General features: G+C 43.1%; 1 protein-coding gene across 1 annotated transcript; it reads right to left on the reverse strand.

Annotated features, from left to right (window-relative positions):
* Window positions 1-261: 261 nt before the first annotated feature.
* Window positions 262-13,418, reverse strand: NFIL3 (nuclear factor, interleukin 3 regulated). The gene is made up of 2 exons (XM_012653571.1): window positions 13,294-13,418; window positions 262-2,125 (listed from the first exon to the last, which is right to left on the reverse strand). The coding sequence occupies exon 2, from the start codon at window positions 1,948-1,950 to the stop codon at window positions 562-564; it is 1,389 nt and encodes a 462-aa protein (XP_012509025.1). The 5' UTR covers window positions 1,951-2,125; window positions 13,294-13,418; the 3' UTR covers window positions 262-561.

Genomic DNA, 13,418 nt, shown 5'->3' on the forward strand with positions numbered 1-13,418 from the left:
GAAAAATAAAAAATGAGGAGTAATTTAGGAAATTAGTCTCAAATGCAAGAAAATTCAGTTATTTTTTTCCTTCTCTTTAGAAGGTTTTTAAATCTAAATTTGTTTGGAAAAACAAATTATTCGTTGAACTTATACTTCAGTTTTCCCTTATTCAGGTGAGAAAATTCTCCCACATAAGTAAAATGTAGAAAATCTTAATACCTACTTTTGCAACTTAAATTGCTTTTTTTCCCAGTAAATCAAGTGCAATGAAGCAGAAGCTCTGTGCTTGTCACCAATCCTTTATTGAAACTGGTAACTGACACACTTTATAACAGAACAACAAAAATAATGTTCACTATATACAGCCTTTGTATGGACTATTTGACTATACACAAGGCAGAGTGATAACATAATCTAATCTTCATCATAGTTTGTGCACAAAAGACAACAAACAGACACCATGTGCACGTTACAGTGAAATGACATCACAGGTCCAGTGAGAATTCAGCATAATACAAAACGTACTGATCTATTGCAAACGACATCTTTCTAAATGCCCAGCTCCTACTCAGTAGCAATTTACCCAGAGTCTGAAGCAGAGATTGGCTGTGTGGCTATAAGTCTCTTGAGTGAGACAACCTCTGCAGATAAGTTTGCTATGCCCTGCTTCAAATACAAATTCTCTGGGTCAGAAACTCTGTAGCCACTGTCTTTAATTTCAACAACTCCAGTTTTGAAACTACTCTGAGTTTTGCCACTCAGCTCTTTTTGATGCCAGTGCTCCGATTTCAGAGCCCAATCCTGAATGTTAGTCACCTGCACTGAGAAAGGAGTGAGGGAAGAATGTACCATACTTGGGGCACTATGCTTTTCGAGTTCGAAATGTCTTTTAGATGTCATGTCAATAGGTGAGGAAAGTTTCTGTGTGGCATCGAATTCATTATCAAATGCTTCCACTTTGATCTGCATGGCTTTGGCTTTGATGCGAAGCTTGTGTGGCAGGGCAGAGGAATTCACTTCCGGAACTTTAACCACCATCGGGTGCGCACATTTACGGTCGACCGGAGAGTGGATGGGGCCCTTGGGGACCTGTTGCTCATCTTCTCCATCGGATGACTTGCCCACGACACCGTCGTCGGTTTCCGATGTTCTTGGAGAGTTGCTGGAGGAGCGGGTGACTTGCAAGAGAGGTGGAGAGTGTGAGTAGCCAGAAAAAGAATTCCCCACGTAGTTCTGATAGATGGACGCGGCGTAGGGGCCTCGGTCGTCTCTCGGCTCCCGGGCGTAGCTCTCCAGCTCCAGCGGCTCTTGCTTGATGCCTCGGAACTTGCTCTCCGGACTGCGGCAGCTTCCCTGCACGGGACTCTCCTGCGTGTGTTCTACCGAGGACACTTCTGAGACGTCGGACAGAGAGCTTTGTGGAGAGTGTTTAATGACAGAAATGCAACTACTTGCCACCACGGAGGGTTCGTGTTCGTCCACAAAGGAGCCCACGTTGGATTTGGAAGTCTGGTAGTCCTGGAAGTACACGGCTGTAGAATTACTGAGCTTCTGAATCTCTTGAGCGTATGCTGTGGAGCTAATTAAACCGAACTTTAATTTTAGTGAGAGCAGTTCAGCTTTTAAAGTGGCATTTTCTTCTCCCAGTGCAATTAGTTTGTTCTCCAAAACCAGGTCATTCAGTCGACGCTTCTCACGAGATCTCTTGGCAGCTTCGTTATTTTTCCGCCTTTTTTCCCAATACATAGCATCTTTCTTTTCGTCAGGAATGAATTCCCGTTTCCTCCGACATGCGGAAGATTTGTTTTTCCCCACATTTCCTTCACTCAGAAGCAGCTCTTCGCCGGTGGTCAAGTCTTCCGGCACTTCGGTTAAAGCAGAACTCAGCACCGTCACCCTGTCCACGCCGCTACTAGTATCAAGGGACACCTGCTCCTTTTTGATGGTCTGCATTTTTCTCAGCTGCATCAGAAACAAGTTGACCCTATAAATGCAGTATAGGAGAACAAATTATTTTCCCAGTATTCTCAACCTCTTCAAAAACTGTGGTGTAAAATCCATCAATATTCTTCCTTTTGTTCTACTGTTCAGGATAAATCTGTCAGGCTCCTCTTACTGAATGGAGTAGGGTCTTCTTGGTTATCTGCAATACACGAAAAGAAACAGTTATGCATGCGATACATGTTTTTTCCGGTGATGTACACGGAACTGTGCTAAGCATTCAGGGTTTACAGGCACAAACAAGGCACCATTCTTTCCTTGAGAGTTCAGTCTCAGAAAGGAAGTAAGTTCCCAAACATCTATACTGTAAAGCAGTAAGGACAAATCCCCAGTGAGCCTAATCAGCAGGGGACTCTATGGTCCCAGAGAGTAAGAAAAAAACAAAAATAAAACCAGCACTGCCTAAGGAGAAGTAGAGGAAGGCTGTGTTTAAGGAGAAATGGTTGGGTGTGGGCCACTACAGGAAGGAAATGACAGATCGCCTCTGGTTGGTAAGTTTCTAAATACTACGTGCACATTGTGATGCTTCTTAATAATTTTAGATAACATTTAAATCACTGCCAGGCAAACGTGCTCACCTTGTAAAAGGAACTTTACCAAGTAAATGACTTTACCATCAGTAAACAGGTTCTGCAATCCTATATGGAATAAAATATAAATGGAGATAATTTTTCTTCACAAACACCAAAATAAAAGCCTCACTAACAACTGAGTTGTTTTTTTTTTCTTTTTGAGACAGAGTCTCACTGTGTTGCCCGGGCTAGAGTGCCGTGGCGTCAGCCTAGCTCACAGCAACCTCAAAGTCCTGGGCTCAAGCGATCATCCTGCCTCAGCCTCCCCAGTAGCTGGGACTACAGGCATGCGCCACCATGCCTGGCTAATTTTTTCTATATATTTTTAGTTATCTGATTAATTTCTTTCTATTTTTAGTAGAGACGGGGTCTCGCTCTTGCTCAGGCTGGTTTCGAACTCCTGAGCTCAAACAATCTGCCCGCCTGGGCCTCCCAGAGAGCTAGGATTATAGGCATGAGCCACCGCGCCCGGCCACAACTGAGTTGTTTTTGGTTTTAATCTGTGCCTTAATGCAGACATAAACCTGCCCATCACATCCCTGACTGCTGGGTGGGCTTATATCTGAGCAAATTCCACCAGGTGATTCACTGTATCTGCATGAAAGGATTCTCTGACTCAGTAAAGCCATTTCTGTGGAAGCATCTGAGCTTATGAGATGAGAAATGTTTCTTTTTCTGATTCCTTTAAATTGATCTATCAAAACATTCAAGATCGAACCTTCAAAATACTTTTTTCTTGGTTCTGAAAATTCTATCATAATAGATTTCAGTTATATATTAGCTTTCGACTATAATAAACAGTAACTATTCAAAGGGACTTTTTAAAAAGAAGTACAGTGCATTCTTGAAACTTAAAATTATTTTAAGCCAAGAGACTATAATTACAGAAATAATTTTTTCAGTTTCACTAATTAGTTTCAAGTAAAATGCAAGAATTCAAAAATAGAATCATCAATTAGCTTCCTCTTCCAATTTGGCTTGACAGTTGCCTTGACACAAGATAGAATATCCATATTATGCTCCAATAACAATCTTTTCACAGTGCTTTTTGGACCTAACTTGTGTTTGTAGACACTGATTCTCTACCTAATTTCCCAGTTGGCAATACTTTTTGTAAAGTAGAGGTGGTAAAATTGCTCATTTAGCACTGTCTGTATATAGTGGCACTCTACCCTGCCATATTAAAAAAGATGAATGTCACTATTTCTTTCTTATGCATAGTTTTATAATGACTAATGAAATGAAGTTTAATTTTATCAATTGGAAAAGCCTGCCAGCTTCTTTTGTCTTTTCCCGAAGGAATGGAAGGAATGATGTAATAATTTAAGGATCATAAAGAATAAGGTCTCATGCCGTATTTTTAAAGTTCATTAAACTGAGCCAACACAGTTAAGGGAACAGCTAGTCACAACTCAGAGAAGTTTGTGATTACTACTCCAAAGTTTCTGTTTGTTCTTTGATAATCAAACTTTAATGGGCAATGAAGGCAAGGAGCATGTCATAGTCGGCAGTGACGTTGTAGAAAAGGAATCTCACTATTTATCACTTAGTAAAACAGGACTATTCCTTGTAATTTCCACTTAGGTTTTTTCTTCTAACATGAAAAGCCTTTTTCCTCTGCATGTTGAATGGGTCCTGCCCTCCTGCTGGCGTGTGCATGCCCCATCCAGTGAGGTCCCCGCGCTAAGTTACCGGTGGGGGCAACAGGGAGAAACGCCAGCTAAGGAGGACAACTGCCTTATCTTTCCCAAGGTGCCTTCAAATCCCCACTACATTTTTTAACTTTCGGTTTGCGCACAGCACGTGGTTCCTTGCAGGCTACCACCCTGGTCCCCTTGAGAATCTTCCTCTTCCACGCATTACCTATCGGCCCCTTTCTTAGAAAAAAGTCAGATTCTTTCACGTTTTGCCTCACTTACGAGTTTTTACAGTAATGCTTTTGAAATGCCCCACCATTCTGCATTAGTTATTCTTCCTAAACTCTGCGTGACTTCTCCCCTCCCCGGGCTCTGGGCCCCGAGCGCGCACCGTGGCACGTTGCTGGCGCGGCGTCGCTAGGCCACATAGAAACAGCAATCCTGCTTCCATTTAACAAAAATAGCCCCATTTGCCTTAAAATTTCTCCAGCCTCTCTCTTCTAGCTGTCTAAGTCCACTAAGCTATCTAGGTCTACTATATGTCCTCTTTATCATCTCTACAACTTCGCTGGTGCTTTAACAACTACAGAAAACCTCATTTGTTCTTAATCTTCTGTCTGAATTTCACTACGTGCCACCGTAAATCTGTGATTCTTCTCGCGTCTGCACATACTCATTAATTCTACAACTCAACTGGCAAATCACCACATTCTACCTTAGGATATTTCTCACAATAGTATTTATCGCATAACCTCGCAGTGCTGAAAAGAGTTTGCCAGCACTGGGGAATGACGCAGAGAGAGGTGCCGGCCTCACACACTGTGTGTCCTTCTGCGTGTTTGTCTTCTATGTCCAACTAGGCTGCAAATTACTTCAGGGAGGAAATTAAAATGTATTTGTGGTCTTCTAGCAACAAACTGAAGATATCAACATTTGATTGATAGTCACCCATTTACCTTTTATAAGAAGATAAGAACATTTCTGATGCTTTCTTTTTGAGAAATTTAATGTTATTAAGTGAATTATAAAGAATATATTTTACTTGTTAACAGAGAGCTTCTCTTATTCATTAATTGGCTTATTCAACACATATGGAGCACCTACTGTGTACCGAGCACTGAGCTAGACTTGGGGCACATAAAGAGGGAGGGAAAATCAAATTCCTGGGACTCCAGGCATTTGCAGTCCCGGTAGGAGAAAAACATGCAAGCACCAGGCGTGTGCACAGTGCTCCAGACACGGGGTGGGGCACAGTGCATCGTTTCTGACGGCGCGGCTTAAGTATGGTGCTAGCAACAAAAACCGCAAGACGGTGCCATTTACGGGACACTTGCTCTGCAGCAGGCACTGGGAGCCTGACCTGCTTTCTTCCACTGACCTTCACAGGGACCAACTGCGCGGTGTCCCACTGCTAGGTAAGTGGCAGCACTCAGATTCCAGCCCAGCTCCCTCAACGGCCCCCGCTCCTACACTTGCACAGATTGCTCTATGCCTGTGCAACGCGGTCTCGCCACACACAGTCCTCTGTGCCACTCTCATTCCTCAGTAATTACACACACCTTTACTAAGATACTTTGGCGGCTGTGAGGCACTTTTAGGCGCTGTCCTAACTTAAGCTAGCAAGGTACCATCTAGAACTTTCCTCCACCTTCCTCACAGTTGTTTCATATCCTGAGAGTCCTTGATGAATTGAGAAAACATTTTATTAATTTTCATTTCCCTGCTAAGTTTTAATCTCCTGGTAATCCTATTCATGTCAAAATAGAGGAAAAGAAATATGGTAGTTGTGGACATTATCACCTGTGATTCTTTTTTTTTCAACAAAACTTTTTCAAAATCGGGAGGGCAATGTCTCTCTGACTCTCTCATTTTGCAGATGAACCAGCTAAAAGACAGCAAGTCTGACTTTCCCACGATCATACAGCAGTGAAAGGCACAGGCAGGCTCCGGGCTGTACTTATGTTCCTCAACAATTAAATTAAGGCAAACGTAAAGGTAGTTTACAATGCCTTCTAGAAAGTCAGTATTTACGCTAACCTAACAACTTTATTTCAAATCCCAATATTTTCCCTTATGATTAATTTAACAATTACTTCATCTGTGTGTCATCTTTTCAAATCACCATTTGATGCTGTGGCACATTAGTCACTGCCTAAGTTTCTTTTCTGGTGAATAATCGCTACTACGTGCCAAGTCTATGATGTTAGTGTATTCAGCACCATTACCTTCATTACACCCACTAGATGATACGACTGGTTCTTAAAACACAAATAAAAAAGAAAAATTTAAGAGCAGGCGTCATCACGTGCCAGTTGACGTGTTTTTCTATACCTACTCTGAAAGTGCCATGACCGATTCATATTTTTTTATAGTACATCACACTATTTTTATAAATAAGAGTTATATAGGTCTAGACTTTTAAAGTTTAAGTCAGATAACCTAAATATTGTTTTTAATTAAAAATTACATTTGATTTAGAAAATTACCTAAAAGAATACAATTTCACAACATAAATTCTAGACCAAATTTATCTTTGAGGAGTTATCTCATTACTTATGTTTATAAAGATAGATCTTTATCTCTTTTCTAGTCTATACCTATCTCTCAAAAATTGTGTTTGACAATTTAAACTCTACAAAAAAAGAAAAGAAACATGCTTTGTTTCAAGCATCTAAGATCTTACTAATAGTTTAGACATTAAAATATACTATAAGAAATTTTTGTTATTAATTATAACTTTAAAGTATAAGTTTTATTGCAAAATGCTTCTATTATATATTTTGGTTTTAAAATTCTGTCAATCCAAGATGAAATACTATTTGATATGCCCAATGATCTGGCAAATTTTTTAACAGAAATATCTCATTTTCCCTCTACTCTCTGAACATATTGTTTACTTCCTCAGATGTATAATTCAAGATAAACATAAATTATGTTAAACTGTAAACCATCTCTCTAGTAAGAAGGTTTGTTTTGGGGGTAAGCGCCATTTTTAATGAAAAAAAATTAATCAATTCGAAGCTCTTTATACTTTTAACTATTAATACTAGCTAGCAAAATGTTAACCTACGTTTTCTTCCTATGGGTAAAATCCACGATGTTTGCATCAATAAAATGCTTCACTTCTTTTCATGGATAAGGAAAAAAAATCCAGTATTTAAAGCAGAGATAAAATAAGAAAATAAGCCACCTGTACAACCAAGGAGGTATGGGGGAGGAAAAAATTCAGTCAGAAAACACTGAGGTTGCAAGAGGATTTTCCAATCCTGATGAAAATGAAAAGGCTTTTTAAATTAAGAAAATTATGCTAAACCTTTCTAAGTACTAGCTAAGTGCTTCACATTAATAACATAATTTTGTCTCTAGCAAGCAGCTAACCCTAAGTTAGAGAGAAATGTGTACTTGATCAAGACAGGGAACACACACACATAAACAGACTCTCACACTTTGCCAGAATCTATCCTATCACAGCAACAAATTGACCTACTTTTTCTATTTGGGTGCATCTGTAAATAAACCTGATTGAGTTCATGATAAATGAAAATATTTCAAGAAAGGACTAGTTGTAAATTAGTTTTAAACTGAATAAATAGGATAACAACATTGCATTTTATTATAGCATCGATGTAATTTAATGAAATAGTGTAACGTGACATTCTTTTATAAGAGGCCAGTGTTTGTAACCTAACATACAATGAAATTATTCTGAAGATTCCACAGGATGAGTATGTAAACACTAGCACAACCAAACAATTAACCGCATGGCTTGAGAAATAAAGACAGCTCTCACTAAAGAGGGAGAGTAAGGTGGGGGGTGGGGGAGAAGTAGAACAGTAATGCATTTCAAAAAAATCTACGGAAACTTCAAAATGGGGACCATTCATATTCTTGAAACTTGTGAAAAGATAATTGATCAGTCTAGCAAGTAATCTGAAATCTTAAGGGACACCAAGTTGTAGGAAATTCTGCAATGGATAAGTAATACATGCAACATGGCGTAATTAATGATGGCAAAAATGGTGTGGGCTGGGGGGGAGGGCAGTCCAGTGGAGAAAGTTCTTGAATGTTTCTAGTGATACTGCAGAATCACCCCAATTTTCCTCAGCTTGGCTTTTTAATTTCTTTGTTCCCACCCACTAATCCAGTCAGTGGGGATTGTAAATGTCATTTATGTTACTATGTACCTTATTAATAGAGTGGATTAAAAAATGCTTATTTTTAGTGTTTATTTGAAGGCTACTAACAGTTTAAGATCCCTAGAAAGTTAATTAATAAAAGACACCATGTTCTGATAACTAAAAGGCTTATCGACATCATTCTGATTCCAATGCAACTGAGTTCTCAAAGCAGAGATTATTAATAAGTGGCATCTGGTAAATCCCTATTAAACTTTCTTATCATAAAAACAAGATTATGCTCACTAATTAAAACCATATGAGAAACAGTTTCTTTAAAAAAAAAACTACAAGAAGTTATTTGGAAAGAAATTGGAGAGCTAATTGGGGGTGGGTAATAAAAATTCATTTTGAAACTAAAGAATTCTTATGTAATGTCTGTGATCAAAGGTCATATGTCTTTCAACATTCTCATACAAGTCCAATCTGAATAAAAATCAACTCAAATATAATTTAGAAAAAAAAACAGGATACCAAACAATGTGTTAACCCAGTGAAATACGTGCATACCTTACAAAAACAAGAAATGAATATTAAAAGAAATTTCCATGACATTGTTTGTGTTATATTTTGAATTGAATCCCAAGAGTGCTCTCATTCCTCAATACAAATTAAAAATAAACAGCTTTAACAGCATCAATGCCATCTGGATTACAATGGAAATAATGAAGTATGTGTGAGTTTAACTTCGGTAAAAATAAAGCCTAGGCAACATGACTTCACCTTTCCATTCCATGCTGCAATCATATTTGCATCTCGGAATTGACTCTAATGACCAAGGCAAGGTCAACTAGAAAAATCCACTCAGCTGGTGAGTCAGACACATTGCTCAATGTGTGCAAGGGCCTCACAAAGGGTTTTAATTTTCAGGCTGTTGCATCACAGTGATGTTATAATTGCACTTCACAAAGATAAGCCTTTAACACAGAAAAGGAAATTGTTTCAAAAACTACAGTGAGTGTGAGAACACACTGTGGCAAGGTGTAAATTCCCCTTCTCCTTTTCAGGCTAATCAATTTCTCTGAACTCTCGTGTTCTCACTTATAAAACAGGAATGATAATAAAAGCCCTCATGCCATGCTTGGCACTGCAGAGTGAGTGTTTGGTAAGTACTGGCGCTTCACCTCCTTTCTGAAGAATGACAATATCAAGGCAAGGATGACTGTCAGTAGCAAGCTCTTTCTGTCAGTAAACCAAATGGAATTTTCTTCTGTTCATCAGAATGGTCAAATACAAACAGTTTCACAGGGTTTGGCCTTAGTTTTCGGGCTACCTACACCCACTGTAAGAGAGCCGAGCTGTGGGGTCTGGCCAGCCACTGCTGATCTCAGACTACAAGGTTTTCGGTGCAGAGATCATCCAGGCGGAAGAAAGCGCGTCACAGAAAGTTCGAATGAACTAGAAAACGCTGAGATGTTTGGCACTTGTTACACCATTCCCGCCACCATCTACTCATCTCTCTGCTCCTTCAAACAGTTCCCCAAAACATTACTCTGATGGTTTGGGAAGTTTGAGGTTATGCAATCTGTCAAGAATTCCTTTCAAACTGAAATTAACACTGGATGTACTGGCAAACAGTTTTCATAAAAAATTAATCATTATTAGAACAAACAAGTATCTCAAGAAAGATCTTCATAGGCTTAATTCCAACAACAATCCTTACTGTTACTGCACAAAGATGCTGAGCAGTGAAAAATGAAGGCGAATACATGTACATTATCTACACACAAAACTCTCATTCCTGGTCAATTACAGGAAGCCTTTACTGAGCTGCTTACAGCTGTCCAGCTCAACGGGCTCTATTCCCTCAGTTTCCCCTGGAGGTTGATGGAAATCAGGGTATCACAGGGACATCACAGCTGGGGGCCCAGGCCCCAGGGTTGTTGTGAGCTCAGAGCCTACGCTTTTTGCACCTCACCAAAGCGTGTCTCTAAGGACTGAAAGCAGCCGGTAACAGAGGGAAACTGATTAGGGACAGGGGTGTAGGATATGACCCCACAGAAGCCAAGTTTTCCATCCATTTTCAACACAGAGCAGACCGCGTTGCCGCGCTTTCAGAGAACATGTGTGATGTCTCCATGAAGTCACTGTGAGTTGCTGCGTGAGCACGATGCTGGAAGTCTTTATGGCAGGATGAAAGTACTACATACAGTTTTACAGTAGGACAGCACGTCTATGTGGGCATTTTCCTTTTATTTTCAACTCTGGAGATCTGAGTTCTCTCTACTCTAGCCTTTAACCAGATAAAGTAAAGGTTAAAAAAGAAAAAAACAGGCTCTAGTGGCCAAAGTCAAGCTGGGCCTTCCTTTTTATCACTATCAATACCCACCCCCAATTTTTGCGGTCTGTGGACATTTGGAGGTTTATCTCAACGTCTGTTTCACTTCTGCAATGGAGAAGCGCCTGGCTCAGAAATACAGTGAGGACGCCTTGAACAAAGGTGTCTGCGGGCTTTCAGAACCTCACGGTGCAAAAGGAGTGCAGTCAGGCCCTGGCTTTGCCCTAGCTGAGGGCGGCCGCCGAGATGCCAGCTCTCCGGGTCGCCCGGGCCGTCCCGCTCCGCCTCGTGCCCGCGCTCGGGCCTCCGCTCCCCGCCTCGCGCGGCCGGGCCAGCCGACTGCGCACCCGCACGCCCGGGCCCGGCCAGTCCCAGGGCCCGGACACGCGGGCCGCGCCCCACGCGGCGCCTCCCCGAGACCCGCCTCCCTCCGATGGGCGGCGCGGTGGGGCCTCGGCGCCGCGAGGACCCCCGCGCCAGAACAAAGGAATGTGGGGAGGGGGCGGGGAGGCGCGCGGGCCACGGCGCAGCCGGGTCTCGCTGCCGCCCGGAGGCGCTCCTCGGTCCCGGGCAGCGGTCCCCGCCCGCCACCCCCGTGCCGCCCCCAGGCCCGCCGTCCGCAGCCTCGGCTTCCCGAAGACCCCCGGGTCCGCAGGGGAGGGGGCGCGCCGGGAGGTCGCGATCGGGAGGTGGCGCCACGCGGCCTCCTGCAGGCCGGGGCTCGCTCCCACCCGAGCTCGCACAGGAGCTGCGGGCCGATGCTCGCGGGCCTAGGACAACACCAGCTTCTCGGAAAGAGGCTGCAATTACTTGGGGGTGAAATATACTCTGTTCCAGAGGTGAAGCGCTTTAGTATGTTCCCACGCCCCCACCAAAAAAATCCTGCACTTTATTTAAATGTAACGTTAGGAAAAAAATCTGTTCATATACATATATACATACAGTCACACGTAATTACCCTACGTAACAATCCTGGAAGAAATTTAATATCTGGGCATATTATATATTTGTGTATCTTCACATGGGTAAAACTAGGGTATCCAGGCAAAAAAACAATCTACTAACCTATTTCTGTTTCCCATAAATCATATCTGGTCTGGGGAAAAAAATACGATGTGAAATAAATACTTCTGACCTAATTTGCTGTTGTTATTACAAAAGCCAAGAACAGAAGATGACACTTGGCCTTGCCTGCTGTTCTCAGAGAACAGCAGTTTCCTAAAGTATCCTTAAAAAGATAAACGGGAGTCAGCGTCAAACCACCGGGTGCGCGAAATGCCTTCCTAAAAATACAATCTTATCAAAGGTCTTTGAAGGCGTGCAGTTGAAACTACAGCAAATGGCCTTGGACATGTATTTGCACACAGCCCTGGAGAAAACACCAGAAATAGCACTGCCAGGCCACAATTGTTAAAATGTGAAAGGGCTAAATTTAGAAGAACGCACATTTCATTTAGGGCAAAAGACACATTCGGTAGCGTGAGCAAACTCAATGCTTACCCGGCTGTCTACTTTCCTGTTTAAAATATCATTAAGGAGAAAAAAGAAACACCCAAAACAGTTATAGTGACATTCTTAAAGGCTGAGAGTGTCCTACTTTCTTTGTAGCAAGATTATAAAATCACGTAATTACCTCCCTCTCTGTATGCTCACTGCCAGCAAATTTGGCAGTTACATAATGCAACATTTCCAGGAAACTATTATGTGATCTGTCTTGTCGTGTCTGAAAAAGCAATGACAATTAAGGTGAGAAAAAAGGCTGATCGAATGGCATGCATTAAAATTAGGAAGGTGGGGAGGAAAACGTCACAATGGTTCGTCCCAGATTCAAAAATAACAGCTCTGGAACACCGAAAGGGCTAACCCCAGTAGTACCCGAGACCAGAATTCAACCCGAGGAATTCTTCCTTTTATGCTTTATAGGACAGTTTTAAAACATGTTTATTTGGGAAGTAATACAGACGAAAATAACGATCTAATATCCAGTGCTGCGCTAAAATTACCAAATCATTGCGCACACGCGCGCACATTCCCACATCAGCCCGTAATCCTTGCCAACCTTTCGCCGTGGGCAGATTATGCAATGTATGAAAGGACAAATCCCACAACCTTCCCGAGGGCTTGTAAAACACGCTGACGACAAACAGGGTGGAAAACGCCTGTGCAGACACAGCCGCTGACACAAACAAACGCCGAGCAGGCATTCTCCGAATGCCGTCACCGTTCACGCCACCAGCCCTTTCTCAGCGAGCAAACCAGCACCATCCCCATTACTCAACGCCGTCCTCTGCCCCGCGGCGCCGGCCCTGCGAAGGGACGGGAGGGGGGAAAGAGCATCTTCCCGCCCGGAGAGGCTCGGCCCCCGGCGCCCTTCCCTGCCAAAACATCAGTTCTCCCGGAATCAGGAGACATTATGCAACACCCGCGGGGGAGCGCGACCAGCGGGCTACGTGCCGGCGCCGGGAGCTGCAATCAAAGGAGCCACCTAAAGGTGGCGAGTCCCATCCCGACAAGGCAGCAAAAGTTTATGTAACGACCGCCCCACCGCCGGGGCCCCGCGCGCAGCCTGGCCCGCACCCGCGCCCGCCCGCCCGCCGCACGTCTGCGGAGCGGCGCGGCCCCCGGCCGGCGGTGGGCGGAGCACTTACCATGTTCCTGCTCCCGGGCGGGCGAGGAGAGAAAGGGGCGGCGGAGCCGGGCCGGCGGTGCTCGGCCTCGGGCTCGCGAGGGGCCTCCGGGACGGCGGCGGGCGGCGGGCGAGGGCGCGGCGGGG

This window comes from Propithecus coquereli, unplaced genomic scaffold, assembly GCF_000956105.1.
Source record: "Propithecus coquereli isolate 6110/MARCELLA unplaced genomic scaffold, Pcoq_1.0 Scaffold423, whole genome shotgun sequence".
NCBI lineage: Eukaryota > Metazoa > Chordata > Mammalia > Primates > Indriidae > Propithecus > Propithecus coquereli.

Coding starts and splice junctions, on each gene's coding strand:
- NFIL3 (XM_012653571.1), bottom strand. CDS start 1,950: ATGCAGCTGAGAAAAATGCAGACCATCAAAAAGGAGCAGGTGTCCCTT.